The 13,091-nt window shown below is 44.9% G+C and overlaps 2 protein-coding genes across 3 annotated transcripts in view; one reads left to right on the forward strand and one right to left on the reverse strand.

Moving 5' to 3' along the window:
• Positions 1-1,742: 1,742 nt before the first annotated feature.
• On the reverse strand, positions 1,743-3,510 carry LOC126547433 (uncharacterized). The gene has a single exon (XM_050195436.3). It carries the CDS (start codon positions 3,361-3,363, stop codon positions 1,990-1,992), a length of 1,374 nt encoding a protein of 457 aa, XP_050051393.2. The 5' UTR covers positions 3,364-3,510; the 3' UTR covers positions 1,743-1,989.
• Positions 3,511-3,758: 248 nt separating this feature from the next.
• Arp5 (Actin-related protein 5) overlaps positions 3,759-13,091 on the forward strand; it is a 55,268-nt gene continuing 45,935 nt past the window's right edge. The window contains exons 1-6 of one of the 2 annotated variants that reach the window (XM_055063008.2): positions 3,759-4,096; positions 4,230-4,318; positions 4,410-4,541; positions 4,644-4,755; positions 4,825-4,923; positions 9,372-9,559. In XM_055063008.2, the coding sequence (XP_054918983.2) occupies positions 3,985-4,096; positions 4,230-4,318; positions 4,410-4,541; positions 4,644-4,755; positions 4,825-4,923; positions 9,372-9,559 (732 nt within the window). In that variant the 5' untranslated portion in view covers positions 3,759-3,984. The remainder of the gene's footprint in view (positions 4,097-4,229; positions 4,319-4,409; positions 4,542-4,643; positions 4,756-4,824; positions 4,924-9,371; positions 9,560-13,091) is intronic. The other variant, XM_055063009.2, reaches the window with a different exon arrangement.

Here is a 13,091-nt window from a genome sequence, read left to right on the forward strand (position 1 = left end):
GAAGTGCCCCTCCCCCCCCCCCTCGTAAGTACACCTATGACTTAGCACAGTTCCAGCACTACAGGCAAGTATAAATGATGACCTTGTCAGCAATTACCACACTATTCCATTCCTGATATCTTTTGACACTGGAAATAAATTCTGACTGAAAAAAAAAAGTTTCTTCCACTGTCCTGCAAAATTTTAGCCAGTGTTTAAAGAAACATTGTATGTGTAAACGGTACTGAAAGCATAAATATTAGAAGACAACTGTCATTAATTTCCCCAGGAATGAAGTTATCCCTTGAGAATAAACAACAAAACAAGTGCTCACACTGGTAAAATTGAGGAAAAACACAAACCCGTCAACATTCCATATTGCCAGCATGACAGACACCAGCCAGCCCATCATGAAGACATTATTTATTTTCATCAAGGCTGCACAGGGCACTTTTATAATCTATGAAAAAAATATCAGAGTGCACCTGACAATTTCATACATAGGCAAGTGCACTTTTATTGAACGATTACTGCTTCAAGTTCCAAGTTAATACAAGGTCTGTGTGCTCCAAGTGTGACATCATCTATACAAGTATCTCCAGTATTTCCATTGAAATGTATGGTGTCAGGGCTCGAAGTGTTTAGGCCTCAAGGTGTTGAGGACAGGGGCTATGAGTTCAGCTGTTCATTAAGGGAGGGCCTTCACTTTAGTTATCCACCTGTGATATGTCTGTGGTTTATTGATGCCAGTGGAATCAGAGGACCAATGCATGATGTTTGTGAACAAAGTGTGGCACATGAATGAGACAGCATCAGCAAAGATGGGAAAACACAGTTCTCCTGGCGGGTGGCGTACAGAAGATGAAGAAATATCAGAAATAGAGAAAGACCACTTTGGACCAATGGCATGCTGACACGCAAAGGAGAAATAAAAACAAGTGTTGGGAGGATCCCATGCAGAGCCACCTACATCTCTGAATTCAGAATTTATAAGCCTCTCCACAAAATTAAGTTCAATTTATTTTTTTTACTTACTTCTTCATTTTCATAAACGAATTAGCTGCAATCAATCACTTTTGGTTCTAAGCTACCTACTGTAAATTTTCTGATTTTTATTTCGAACTACCCAGTTCTTTGCCAATCGCCCATAGTGGCTACGAGCCACATGTCCAATGGACAACAACAACAACAGTGCAGAAGTGAGCCATTCCAGGTTGCCTTGAGCTCATCGGGTTCCGGGCCCGAAGCCCAGCTGTTGCCTCACGACTTCGCCTGCCTGCCTGTTCATCTACAAGGCATGGTCTTCCACAGTTGCACTGCCACGAGCTGCAGCCCAGCACCTGCTTGATGGTGCCAGACTGTGCCTGGCCTACGCTGCTGTCTATGCCATCATCACAAAGTGTCTACTGACTCGCCACCAATCGCACCTCTAATTGACGTCCACAGGGCGAGCACTTGCTTGAACTTTCACTCGAACACAGTGTGTGAACTCTCTAGAACTATGATACTTTAGTTTGCTAGTGTAATTTTTAGTGTTCCTTTACACAAATCTGTTTTCATATCTATTGTCTTTGGTTTTAAGAGAGTTTGTTCAAATGAAAATGGTCATGTTCCTCTCGGCAACAGAGGTTTTGCCTCGTTGAACCTTTCCTGACAGAGACTAGATGTACAGGGGATATAAAAACCTCTACAGCACGCATGCCCACCATAATCAGGTCACCCTGTTCTCTCAGTCGCTATGATTATAATGAAGTAACTACATCCACAATGAAAAATGGTTTATTTCACTTCGGAACATGCAAGTAAATCACATGAAAAGTTGGTATTTTGAAACTAGATTCACAAGAAAAAAAAAAGGATGGCTCCACATCTGCACCAAACTAGGAATTTGGTAGAAATCTGGTGGAAGATGGCAGACAGTGAATTTGTGAAAGTGAGGCACGCATGGCTGCGCAAATGATCAAAGTCCCAGCCATGGAAACTAAGAGAACAAGTGGCTCCACACGTGCCTCATACTGAGAGTATAGTCTGGTGCAGAATCTCATAGACGACGCGCTTCCTAAAGTACGGCATGTGCTGCTGGCCAAACGAGATGGGCGCGTCCCGGGATATACACTCGGCGTACTGGCAAGTGAACATGCCGCAGTCGCTGCCATTTTGCTGCCGTGGCACATCCATTACTTTCAAAGTCCAGCTGTCCCAGTCGAGACCGTGGTTGCGTTTGTGCTGGCTCTCGTCTTCCAGGTACCGCTGCAGCGTGGCCAGGCAGCTTGGCTGTTCGGACGCCGAGCCGATGCTGTCGTAGTAGGCGATGTGGCGCTTGCGGAAGTCCACTACGGCAAGGCACCAGTGCATGGTGAAGTGCAGGGGCACCAGCAGGATATCATATGAAAACAGGTCGATGGTGCGCGTCCACCGTTTGAGAGCGGCGTGGCCATTGGATGCCAGCTTGGGAAAGAAGAACGTGTTGAACGCATACACGCGGGGAGAGCCTTGTTTCTCGGAGCGCAGCATCAGGAGATTCATGTAGAAGTTCACCACCTCGTCGTTCAACCACTGGCTGTCGGACAGCGTGTGCATGTCGGCCCTGCTGATGTTGAGTCGGAAGGCCGATGCCAGCACCTCGTCGGCCGGTGTCGGCACCAAAGCTTCCTCTACCTCATGCTGCATAGCCGATGTGAGGCTGGGCATCACGACTCCTTCGACATCGCGAACGACGCTTGACCGATCTAACTGTCGCTGTTTTGGCACGCAAAACCTTTCGGCTACGCGAAGACGTTGTTTCAAGGCAGCGTACCAGTCTGCCGATCCAACCGAGCTCACACTCTGACGCGACACTTCAGACATTGAGAGTTGGTAAGCGTAGCTCGAGCCAAGGATCTTCTTCTGGATCGAATGCTGGAGCGTGCGCACGTTCGAAGGCGGGGCGAAGCGACGGTGGTCGTCGACGTTCGGTTCTTCAAAGTCCAGTTCCATTCTGCATTCGTAGTACATCTTGAGCATATTCTTGTAGTAGAAAAGCTCGTCGACAGACTTGGACACCAACCCAGTGCACACTTTTTTTCTCCACAGAAAGCAAGGCCGACCATGATCAGTTTCGTCTGCCACGGTTCTGTGCCAGTTCTCATTATTTCCGTAGCGCCGGAGACGAGGTCTGTAGAAAGCTTCTGTACGATTCCGCACCTGCACACTCGCGATCCATTCTTGCCAGTCAGAGTGCCTGTTCTCTTCAATGTCTTTGGAACCTGTGCCCAAAAAGCCACAACCGGGCCGCAATTTTTCTGTGCTGTTGTAGTACCCGCCGCGCGCTCCCAGCAGGTTTTCGCGTGATGACGTACCGGCTTGTGGCGCTTGTAGTCGCGGCACCATGCTGCAGGTGGTCATTTCAGATATTCCACGATATGCTATTTGAGCAAGTCAGAACTGCAGAACAAACTCTGGTGGTTTGCAGCTCTGTCAAAGAAAACGAAGCATACATTCAAGCGGTGCGAATGGCTAAACGCCAATAGCAATAGACTGAAGAAAAACGAAAGAAGCGAAATTTGCTGTTGCCAGATGCCTGTAAAGACGTCCTATTGTTGGGGTCGCATAGCAAAATAAGAAGCTTACAGTTCATTTGAAAACAATAATGTTTTTAAAGTAATTAGAATAAATTTAGTGTATATGTTTTATATTCACAGTTTTATGGTTTAAATTATGAGCATTGAATCAACCGCAAAGCATGGCACCACAAGATACACAAAGCACGATGTCTTGATGAACAGCGACATCAGCGTTTGAAATGTATGGAGGGATGTTAGGTTGATGGCGAACGTAAGCACGATGGAGAAATGAAGGTGCGCGGTGCGGCCGAATGGTTGAAGGCTGCGGCGCCGATGGAGTTAACTGTGTTGTAGCCAGCTTGTGATGTCGGCGTTGTTTCATCTCTTGTGTCTTGTACTTAAAACAGGTGTTTGGAGAAGCTCGCGTAACCACATTTAGTGGTCTTTGAAGCAGCTGTTTGCCATGACATCACAAAATGTTTACACCTTTCCGAATTTGAACAAAGAGCCGGACAATTTCTTCACTTACACCGATGGAGTTCGGTTGCGGAAGACACCCGTTGTCATTGATAATGGTGAGCGTTTCTGATTGTGGTTTATTGCACTGATGTATTCGTTAACTCCGCTGAATCAACGTAAATGATGAGCGCTTCCGAGCATAGTTTACACTGATGCATTCGTTAACTATCGCTGAATCGTTGCTCTCAGGTTCTTATGAGTGCAGAGTTGGCTGGGCGTCTGATGAAGCACCACGAATGATATTTAAAAACATAACAGCGAAACAAAGAGGCAAGAAGGCACGTAAGCATGTTTTAGCCTCCAACGGCTAAGGCGCAACGTCTTCACATTCATCCCCTCCCTCCTCTCTGTCTCGTTTCTCGCCTGCAGGAAAGTGACGTACAAGTTGGAAATGACATTGCAAACATCGAGGCTGTTCGGTGGCTACTGAAGACCCAGTTTGACCGAAACGTCGTGACGCATTTTGACATACAGGTGCATTTACATGGAGCCTTCTTAAAAGTGAATAAATTAAACCTGAGGTGAATTCGGCCTATTGCTATACTAGTGCCGCACTGTAATTAATTTTTTTTTAAATTTTTCCTTCACCGCCCGTTTTTTTAGGAACATATCTTTGACCACATATTCAGCCACCTTGGTATCCCTACAGAAAATAGGGTGGACCATCCCATTGTGATCACAGAGGTTATTGGCAACCCTAGTTACTACCGCCAGAGTGAGTACTGTTGGTATTGCAAGGTGAACAGAGTTATTCTCTACTTTTTGCATAATCACTGCCTTGCAGATATGTCAGAACTGCTCTTTGAACATTACCATGTTCCCCAAGTACTCTATGGCATTGATGCATTGTTCAGCCTGCACCACAACTGCTCCAAGAAAGCTGGTAAGTTTATATTTATGTTATATATATAACCAATGGTAGGACAGGGCGCCCTACCGTGATTTGGTCTCATGCTACCGTAATGTGGCCCCAGGTTGATGACGTAGCTTGTGGTGGTGGTTGCCAGGCAAACAAAGAAAAGATAAATTCTGAGGTTTTACATGACAAAATCATGATCAGGTTATGAGGTGCACTATAGTGGTGGACTCCAGATTAATTTCGACCACCTGGGACTCTTTAATGTGCAGTTCACCTAAATCCAAGTACGCAAGGGTTTTTGCATTTCGCCCCCATCAAAATGCCGCTACTGTGGCTAGGATTGAACCCGCAATCTCGAGCTCGGCAGTGCAACGCTGTGGCCACTAAGCTACTGTGGCAGGAGGTTGCCAGCTAAATGTGGGTTTCTGGGCTTGGAAAAGTGGTGGCATGCAGTGAATGAGGTAGCCCAGGGAGGTGTATCAGAAGTGCTCATCAAATGTGGTACATATGCAGCTTGCTTAGTGTACCAATGTTTTGGCAAATGCTACTTCTGACAATTTTACAGGCAAGTATGAGGAAGTAAAAGTGTGCAGTGATATGAAGCAAATGTCCTGCTGATAAAATAGAGAATAACTCCAACTTTTCAATGTGTTAGCAGACACTTTTCGGGGGCTATCACTATATCTATCTGTTTGTGTCTGTATGTTTGTATCTAACTGTTTTTCTGCCTACCTGGGTCACTGGGTAGTCTGTGCTCAAATGTGTAGCGCATGAGCTGCTTGGCTTAGGGAACCGGGTTCGAAACCAACCATGGGACCAACATGGGTCACCGAGTATGTGGAAATATGAACATATGGGCTGCTCTTCAACAACCCTCTTTCACCCCAATACGGGGCACTGTATACGTCTGACTGGGTAGGAACTGCTGTTCGAAGAAATTCTTTGACGCTGACTTGGAGCCAGTAGGTGCGTATATGCCAGTAGGTGTGTGCTGCTCTTCAATGAATGTCTTTGGTGCCAACTTGGGTAACTAAGTATGTGCCGCTCTACAATGATGAAAAGTATCCCTTAAATTTCTCCGATGCCGAGTGGAAATAAGCCCACGTCACAAGAGTTCCTCGAGGACAGCAACCAGACACATTAGCAGGGTGCGGCACAAATGCACTGGGTATGCGCCTCCCTTCAATGAATGGCTTTCATGCCAATGATTTAGCAAGCTGTGCCATTAATGCACTGGGTATGTGCAACTAAGTGTGACGCCAAGTGAGGGAACAATTCTCAGTGTTCGCAGGCACCACCGTGCCATGCTTCTCATCTTGGAGGCCACGCGCAGACTTCTCAGCAGCACTACTAGACGGCACAGCATGTCCAGAAAGAAGTGCGAGAGAGGAGTCCGGTTGCCATGTGATGCGTTTGTCTGCGTTCGCTCACACCGGCGCACTATGCATTTCGGAGGTCATGCGCAGGTTTCGCGGCAGCAGCTCTAGATGACGTCGAGTGTTCTTAGTGAAGCACAAAAGAGGAATCCTGCTGCAGTACATGCCTCGTAAAAAAAAATCAAACCCCCTTTCTTAAACAAAGATGGTTGAATGTGAAGCTTTTCCCCAATGCAAACTGAATCAAAGTCCAAAGCCAACGACCACGCAACGAACCCAAGAAATGCATATGTGGTTTGATTGCTTATTTAGGATTGTATTTTTTGAACGTTGAATGAAGACACATTTCATGCAGTTGCATAGCCTTTATTTTAGATCATCTAGCCGTTGATTACACGCACTCTCAGACTTTCACGGATGACTCTACACTTCCACAGTATTGCCTCGCGATCGCCGTGGTAGACAGTCAGAGGCTCTGCCATCGTAATGTGACACAGCCTGCTTGCAAATGTGAGATCAGTGCAGGAATGGTGTTGTGTCATGGGTCTCTGTAGCGTCTTCAGTCTCAACGATCACCCGCCGTGGTTGCTCAGTGGCTATGGTGTTGGGCTGCTGAGCACAAGGTCGCGGGATCGAATCCCGGCCACGGCGGCCGCATTTCGATGGGGGCGAAATGCGAAAACACCCGTGTGCTTAGATTTAGGTGCACGTTAAAGAACCCCAGGTGGTCAAAATTTCCGGAGTCCGCCACTACGGCGTGCCTCATAATCAGAAAGTGGTTTTGGCACGTAAAACCCCATAATTTAATTTAAAAAGTCTCAACGAGTAGCCATTTAGCAAGAAACTCTCGATCCATTTGCCGTCCTCTTTCGCCACATCAATGTTAAAGTCACTGAACACGAGTATCGCTGTACTACATGGCTTTAAGGTCTTCATCGTTTCTGCCAGGACTGTTTCCGCATCACAAGACGTGTTCGGTCTGATGTGCACGCTGATGATCATTCCGTCATACTCTCGACTACATATATAATCTGTCAGTGCACTGCAATAAATTAAAAGGTTGTCAGTCACTCTAGCATATGCTAAAGAGGATCAAGGTGAAAGGCCTGTGCGCTCATGAGACATTCATTGAAGGGACACTAAAGGAAAGTATTAAGTCGAGCTAGATAGATGGAGTATATGGCTAGAAGTCTATCATCGTTTTGTATATGCCAATGTTTAAATTTTTTGCCTAAAAATTGCCGTCGAAGGTCCCGCTGCTTTTCTCAATTTGAATCGCACGTGCCAAAGTGAAGGACTTGGCGTAATCTCCACATGACTGGCCTCTGTGCCGTTGTTGTCTTTGGTAGACTCTTTATTTAGGTCTATATACCAAGTGTACTGCTTGGCGGGTGTAGGTGTTCAGCTTGTGTGAGTCATTCTGTGGTTCTATTTGAGTTCAGGTCCTGCCAGGAATGTTTCCGCGTCACGAGACGTGTTCGGTCTGATGTACACGCTGATGATCACAAGACTTGTAGGCATCTCGACTGCACAAGCGTCTCCTTCGTGGCTTCTACATGCCGTAGCCGATGCATGGGATCGGCCTTACGGGCACGATCGCGCTTACATTCGGGTATGGCAGCCTCTTCTGCTGCTATGTGCTGCACCCGTGGCCTACCCATGGTGACGGCCGGGAATGCGTTATGTGACACGCTTAATGCAATGCAGATATATAGTTTGTCTGGGTAGCGTGGCATTCAGGCATCTTTCTTTAAGAAAGGGGCTTTGATTGTTTATTTCCAGATCCTAAGACAAGCCCGTGTTCATGTGCACTTGCTGTCTTCGATAAGCAGGGAAGCTCAGTTAATCGTGATAGGGGTGGGGTCATGCCCAGCAGACGCAACTTGTACTTCCAGTGAACTTCGTGCCCATGCGCTACTCTTGCTGAGCTCGTGGGACTGCGTCAAATATCCAGGAGATTCAAAATCAAGAACACTCCCACCGCGGCTTGAGGCAGCCGCGAAGAGCTACGACCGAGACGATCAGCTATGGGCCGTCCAGCAGGTCCTCGAGGCGCTCGAAAGGCACGGACCCAGCGAGCCGGCAACGGCGAGCGGAGACCCGCGCCGAGTAACGGCGACTTCGAGGATGACGTAGGCCCTCGTCGGGGCGCGCGCGCGCCCAACTGCAGGCATAAATAAAGTTGTCTCCAATCCAATCCAATCGTCGCTTCGTGCTGTTATGAGGCGCTGACCGGCCGGCCAATTGACACTTGCGCGGTACTGTGAATGTAAACTGTAGTGTTCTACCCAGATGTGCAAGTTGGCTTTCCTGCAGTGGTTTTTTGGCGCTCACATTCAGTGAGACATAGCTTGCTTTAATAACTCGTTTTGATGGCGGCAACATGTTGTGTGGCTATATCATTCAATCCTAATGCATTACCGTCGACAGTCATCGTGAAATGGTTTCTGCAGCAATATTTTTCTCCTATATGAAATGCTTCTGAGCTCTCAGATATGCTCTTACACAAATCATAATTGATGATGAAGACACTCAAAGACCTTTAAGCATGACTCTATGGGTTAAAAAAAGAAGTCTGCTAAAGACTGCTTCCTAGCTGCACAGCAACTTGTCTGCCGTTGTCATAAAACAGCCAAGTAGAATTTTGCAAAGTGATCCGTGCATTTTTTCTTTTCTGTTTCGTTTTCTTCACCTCATGCCTTTTACATCCATTATGAAACATGTTACCAATGCAATTGGGTATGATTAAACTATTAGAAACAGACATCTCAATTAGATGAAGCATCCAATTGGGCTGGTAACATGTTCCCCAGCTGGTACATTTAAGCAGCTATAATTTTACCTCCATTGACTCCTTTCACCATGTCCTTAAGGCACAGCTAAACAGTTTCTTGCTGGGAATTATTTTTCGCCTGACTTATGTCTTTCACCTGTCTCAGTCTTCTATCATCTTTCTCTCAAAATGTGTAGTGACCTGAACTTTGATTCTGAAATCAAATAGTCTTGCACATAGCTTTTAAAGAAGTGTTTAGTTTGTTTTCATTTAACTATATTTTGCTAATGCAACAGTGGCCATCCTTTTTCTTCTGTTTTTAGAAAATGCATTGGTCGTGTCTTTTGGACATCACACAACACACATCATCCCTGTACTGAATGGGCGAGTTGACATCGAGAACTCCAAAAGAATAAGTCTTGGTGGAAACAACATAACAGCATACTTGCAGAGGCTCTTGCAATTGAAGCACCCACATCTGACAGCTGCAGTGACATTGAGCAGAGCTGAGGTAGGTGGCTTCCTTTGCACCACTGATAAATTTTATGGAACAGCTGCTTGTAATTACAGGACTTCAAAATTTGTTGTCAGTGATTTCATTTTCTTCTTTATAATACCTTGTGTAACTACTCATTGCGACTGATGACATATATAACCTTAAAAGGAAGAGGTCTGAACACCGACGAAATGTAAATATATATTTTAAACCATTTTGATCAGTGTCCAGACCTCTTCCTTTTAAGTATGTATTATCCCAACCAGACGGGCTTCCGTCATACTCTCGACTACATATATAATCTGTCAGTGCACTGCAATAAATTAAAAGGTTGTCAGTCACTCTAGCATATGCTAAAGAGGATCAAGGTGAAAGGCCTGTGCACTCATGAGACATTCATTGAAGGGACACTAAAGGAAAGTATTAAGTCGAGCTAGATAGACGGAGTATGTGGCTAGAAGTCTACCATCGTTTTGTGTATGCCAGTGTGTAAAATTTTTTCCTAAATATTGCCGTCGAAGGTCCCGCTGCTTTTATCAATTTGAATCGCACGCTCCAAAGTGAAGGACTTGGCGTTATCTGCACATGACTGGCCTCTGTGCCGTTGTTGTCTTTGGTAGACTCTTTATTTAGGTCTATATACCAAGTGTACTGCTTGGCGGGTGTAGGTGTTCAGCTTGTGTGAGTCATTCTGTGGTTCAGGTTACCAGTGAGCCTTCGCTGTGGCAGCCGGCAGGGTGGTCAATTGCTTTACCTTGCTAAAAAGCAATGTCGTTTGCAGTGGCGGTGTGCGGCCGCTCTCTGTGAAGCAGAGGCGGTGATGCCACACAAAGGGGTACCATAGTTGACAACAGAGGGTACCACTCCGATTTTCTGTTTTCATCATTTTCTCGCTTACAAAAAGCTCTGTTTTTATTACGAATGAAGAATTCACTATTACAGAAGCATAATGTTTTAATCTAGCTCGACTTAATATTTGCCTTTAGTGTCACTTTAAATTACTTGACATTCTCATTTGAATGCATTGTTTACCAAAGGTTGTGGGTTTGAGTGCCTTAATTAACTATATGTTAATTAAGTGTGCTATAATTAACTTCACCTTAATTAAGACCAAATGTTGTGGATTCGACTACTTGAATTAACTCCATCTGAATTAACTTTGCCTTAACACCAAAGGTTGTGGCTTTGACTCCCAGCAAAAGTTGAGGGTTCGATCCACAATTTTTGTGCCATTTAATTTTCCAGATGACCAAATTTTCTTCCCATGTGCCATCTGAGACTTTTGCCTTAATAAGGTTTTTTAGTGTGGCTCAGGTGCCTTATGATGTGATTAGCACCCACCGTGGTTGCTCAGTGGCTATGGTGTTGGGCTGCTGAGCACGAGGTCGCGGGATCGAATCCCGGCCACAACTGCCGCATTTCAATGGGGGCGAAAAGCGAAAACACTCGTGTATTTAGATTTAGGTGCACGTTAAAGAACCCCAGGTGGTCAAAATTCCCGGAGTCCTCCACTACGGCGTGCCTCATAATCAGAAAGTGGTTTTGGCACGTAAAACCCCATAAAAAAAAAATGATGTGATTAGCAGTGTGAAGTCCTGAAACCAGTTTAGAAACAGGTGGCCATATGATATGAGACACAAAAATACTTTTTGGTTTAGAGCACAGTAGGAATGTGCTTCCAGCCGTTTTCTCCCCACCAACTGAGCTCACGGATTCATTCTTGCCACTGTAGGAGCCTGTAACGACACTACAGCACTACAGGGGACACTTCTAAACAACAGCAACAAAAACATTTCTTCATGCTGGCGTTCAGCAACGAGTGTTGCATAAAATCAGAGGCTTGCAGTATCTTCTGGTGCATTCATGAATCAATGAAGAGCTGACAGCAAACAAGCACAACAATGCAGCAGCATACATAGCATCACATACATAGGAGCTGCAAGGACGAGTTCTTCACGCAAGGAATGTTTTCATTTGTGGTTAACGTATGTGCACACTTGAATCGTGTAGTATATGGGTTGCCATGAGGTTTTATTTATGACGCAGTCTTCTAACGTGCATTTCACAATAATGTGAGATGGTACAACATCCTTGTGAAATTTCAGAAGTTTGGTTTTATCACATGAAAACGTCAGTGATTGCATTGACACCAATTATTCTCGCAGTGAGCGTTCTAAAATTAGCCTCCTAACAATCTATGTTTATTATTTATGCACTTAAAATTTCAGTTGCAGGCAAAGTTTTCTGAGCACAATAAAAAAAAGGGCTGATGTCATGAATGTCAGGCATGCTGCCACTAGTCACAATGTGCTAATTCTAGGCACTGAACGTTGGAAAAATGCTTGCCGCGGTAGCTTAGCAGCTATGGCATTGCACTACTGAGCTAAAGGTTGAGAGTCTGATCCTGGCCACAGTGGCCACGTTTTGATGGGGGGCAAATGCAAAAACGCTCAAGTACTTAGATTTAGGTGCACTTTAAAAAACCCCAGGTGGTCAAAATTAATTAATCCAGAGTCTCCTACTGTGGCGCGTCTCATAATCATATTGTGGTTTTGCACATACAACACCAGAAATGAAATTAATTGTTGATGCCTGAAAAAATAGAACTACTCATTTAGAAAAAGCATGAAACTAACCAAAAAAATAAAAGGGTGGGGGCAGGTACATGTTCAGGAAGTGTAGATTTTGCATGCGATTTCTGTCATTTCAAATGGTAAAGGCAAAAGGTAAAAATTTTATGTAGCTACCACTTTAACCCCTCGAGAGTTCTGGACGAGCTAAGTTCGTCAACATGATGCTGGTTGACAAATTTCGCTTTGGACGAGCTCAGCTCCTCAACAGCAATTATCCCATTTTCAAAGTGATTTAGACGAACCCATTATGCCCGCTTAATTTTCGTCTACTACATAGACAGCTGCAGTGCCAGCATTTGAAATCCATGGTTATCTTGCTGTTTTTTGTTTTACTACATAGATGTCAGCACTTCTTCAGTGCCTTGAAGACCACATTGATTCAGTCCTTGTGTGGTACAACATAGATGGCAGCACTTTGTCAGCGCTTAAAGACCATGTTTTTGGAATCATGCACGTTTTGTGCCCTTTGGCAGATTTGTAACAGTGGCATCTGCCGTTGACAGTTCGCATGTGAGTTGTGTGTGCAAAAGAAAAGTGCTGCTTGACTCTGACAGTGAAAGTGAGAGTGAAAACAATGCACTTGAGTTTTGTTATTCGTGTGAAGAGAATGATAATAGTATTCTTACCGAAGGTAATCATTCGGAAAGTGAAGACGACATTGACTTGGCCCGGTAGCGGTGCAGCATTTTCACTCGTAAAACATGAACCAAATCGGTTGAAAAAGCTTTAGAAAGGTTTTCGATATAGTGAAGTTTGAAAATAAGCCATAAAAATAAAAATAGTCACTTTTGGTCAAAGTAATAAAACACTTAAAGGGCCCCTCACCAGGCCACATAGCAAATGTTGGTTACATGCTGGAAGTTATGTGCTGTCTAATGAGTGTTCTACCAAAATATTTTTTCAAATTAGTTCAA

This window comes from Dermacentor andersoni, chromosome 1 (genome assembly GCF_023375885.2).
Source record: "Dermacentor andersoni chromosome 1, qqDerAnde1_hic_scaffold, whole genome shotgun sequence".
NCBI lineage: Eukaryota > Metazoa > Arthropoda > Arachnida > Ixodida > Ixodidae > Dermacentor > Dermacentor andersoni.